At 43.3% G+C, this 3,015-nt stretch overlaps 1 protein-coding gene across 1 annotated transcript; it reads right to left on the bottom strand.

Moving 5' to 3' along the window:
- Nucleotides 1-1,210: 1,210 nt before the first annotated feature.
- On the bottom strand, nucleotides 1,211-1,772 carry LOC118705861 (peptidyl-prolyl cis-trans isomerase A-like). The gene has a single exon (XM_036414977.2). The coding sequence runs from the start codon at nucleotides 1,727-1,729 to the stop codon at nucleotides 1,235-1,237; it is 495 nt and encodes a 164-aa protein (XP_036270870.1). The 5' UTR covers nucleotides 1,730-1,772; the 3' UTR covers nucleotides 1,211-1,234.
- Between the last annotated feature and the right edge of the window lie 1,243 nt (nucleotides 1,773-3,015).

Raw genomic sequence — 3,015 nt, forward strand, 5'->3', positions numbered from 1 at the left:
AATAAAAGTGTTTATTCATTTCAAATATGATGCTACTTAGTAGACAGCAAACTATACTGAAATACATTCCAAGGAACATTAAAGCCACACACAAATTTCCAGGACTAGAATTGGTTGTGGCCAAATGCTTTTAAAAAGCTAAATCTAATATGACAAGAAAAAGGAATTGCTTCATGACTGCATCTAATAAAATGGACATTTGAGAGAAGAAAAAGAAATCACAAGAGAAATGGGAAACTCAAGATAAAAAGCAGCATATGGCCTGTGATGCTGTGTAATGGGCAAAATGCTGAAAAGTTAACAGATAAAGATTACTCAGTCATGGCTTTAAAAAAGTGAAGACAATTATTTTAGTTTTGTTTTTTCTCTCTCAGCTAACCACTGTAAGAAAGCATATTAAGAAGTGAAAAAACAAGCAGAGATTAAGAGACAGAGAGAGAGAGAGAGAGAGAGAGAGAGAGAGAGAGAGAGAGAGAGAGAGGGAGAAAGAGAGAAAGAGGTCTGCTCATAGAAAGAAAGGCAAATTTAAAAAATGACTTTCTTTCCTCTCTTCACCTCACACCTCTAACCTGATTTTCCTAGATACACTCCAACTCCCTGACCTCTCTGATTGACCTTTGCTTCCTCACAGACCCACACCGGGCTGTGCACATCACTGCCTTTATGTCTTCCCTCATCATCATCCCCCCTCAGGAAAGTCTTCATATAGTTAGCTATACAGCAACCATCCTTTCAACACCAGCTAGATCCCTACCCTTTCTTATGTTACTGCTCTCATCAGTATCCTTTCTCTTGATGCTCCTGCCCTCGGGCTCTGCCATACAACACAGCACGCAAACAGACTAATAGCATTTGAGGCTCTTTGGCATATATTGGTCTCAGAACTGAAGGGGAAATCACCTGGGACAGAAACCACATCCCATGCCTGCATAACCACATTCCATGTGTAGATGATCTAAGCTGAGCACAGATAGTGGCTGATACAGACAGAGCAACCTAGAACTCAACACCTGTGTGAGCTTTTCCCCTCTTATTTTTTTTCTGTTTAGTTTTTTATTTCATAATTATATACTTAACTCTGCAATCCAGCTAGACTGGGAAGGGGTAAGGAAATGATGGAACCCAATAAACTGGCAAGAGCACATATATTCCAAGCAAATCGGGGTGAAGGGGTGCTCTCCTGAGCTACAGGAGGAATGGTCTGGTGGTGAAGATAAAACACAAGTCAGATTTATTAGAGTTGCCCACAGTCAGCAATGGCGATCTTCTTGCTGGTCTTGCCATTCCTGGACCCAAAGCGTTCCATGGCCATCACAATACCCATGCCTTCTTTCACCTGGCAGAAGACCACGTGCTTGCCATCCAACCATTCGGTCTTGGCAGTGCAGATGAAAAACTGGGAGCTGTTTGTGTTGGGCCCAGCATTCGCCATGGACAGGATGCCAGGGCCTGTGTGTTTCAGGATGAAGTTCTCGTCCGCAAACTTCTCCCCATAGATGGACTTGCCGCCAGTGCCATTATGTCGTGTGAAGTCACCACCCTGGCACATAAATCCCGGAATAATTCTGTGAAAGCAAGAACCTTTATAACCAAATCCTTTCTCCCCAGTTGTCAGCGCACGGAAGTTCTCTGCTGTCTTTGGAACTTTGTCTGCAAACAGCTCGAAGGAGAAGTGGCCCAAGGACTCACCATCGATGGCGATGTCGAAGAACACGGTCGGGTTCACCATGGCTGGTCACGGGCGGCTTCGGGGTGGCGGCGTTTGCAAAGCCTCCCCCTGTCCTCTTTGTATGCCATGTAATACTAGTATGTGCAACTATTAACTCTCTCCCAGGAACAACCTACCATTGGCATCTGGCCATCTTTTTATTTTCTTGGTGGTTCTCCTCCTTACAGTGGAATGACTAGAATGACTGGTTGCTATGATGCACACTGACCACCAGGGGGCAGTTCCTGTATTGAGCATCTGCTCCCTGGTAGTCAGTGCACATCATAGCGACCAGTCATTCCACTGTTCGGTTGATTTGCATATTATCCTTTTATTATATAGAATTAGTTGAGTACCTACTATTTTCATGATGCTATGCAAATGTTAGGAATACAAGCTGAAACAAAATTTAAAAAACAGCCCAGTCAGTATGGCTCAGTGGTTGAGCATCAACATATGAATCAGAAGATCATGGTTTGATTCCCAGTCAGGGCACATGCCCACGTGGTGGGCTCAATTCCCAGTGTGGAGGGGTAGTGAATGTGCAGGAAGCAGCCAATCAATGTTCTCTCTCATCGATGCTTCCATCTCTCTCTTCCTCTCCCTTCCTCTCTGAAATCAATAAAAATATGTTTAAAAAGAAAAAGAAAAATAGAAATGGTCCTATACTAGGGGAGTCTGCAGTCTGAGGGAAATATTAACATTGAGGAAGTCATTTCAAATTTTAAAAAATGTGTAAAAATAAATATAGGATGAGGTGGGTGGAGACCGAACAAGGGAATCCTGACAGTAAAGACCTCCCTGGTTCATGTATTTTCTTTATTCTACAAAGATTTCCTGAGGCCACTATATGCCAGGCACTGTTTTAATCACCTGGGATGTATCAGTGCACAAAACAGGCAGGATCCCTGCTCTCATATGGGATTCTCTCTACCAGGGAAGATAGGCATTAATAGACCCAATAAATGGATTATTTAACGTTTTACAATAGGTAAGTGCTATAAGAAAAAGAAATAGTAGGGCAGGATAGGTAATATTGGGAGGGAGAGATAGAAAACAAGGTTGCCATTTATGCAGGTGCTCAGGAAGAGTGTCATTGAGAAAGTGACACATGAGCAAAGATTTGAAGGACATGATTAAATTAGCCAGCCATGTATGTAGCAAAAGAGAATTCCAGCAGTAGGATCAGCCAATGCAAAGGCTCTTTGGCAGCGTGTTCCTGGCAAGCCTAAGGGCAGCAAAGAGGCCAGTGTGCCTGAAGTGGAGGGCAAAAGGAGAGAGGAATAGGAGACATGGAAATAGGACCA

This window comes from Pipistrellus kuhlii, unplaced genomic scaffold (genome assembly GCF_014108245.1).
Source record: "Pipistrellus kuhlii isolate mPipKuh1 unplaced genomic scaffold, mPipKuh1.p scaffold_m20_p_5, whole genome shotgun sequence".
Lineage (NCBI taxonomy): Eukaryota > Metazoa > Chordata > Mammalia > Chiroptera > Vespertilionidae > Pipistrellus > Pipistrellus kuhlii.

Coding starts and splice junctions, on each gene's coding strand:
- LOC118705861 (XM_036414977.2), bottom strand. CDS start 1,729: ATGGTGAACCCGACCGTGTTCTTCGACATCGCCATCGATGGTGAGTCC.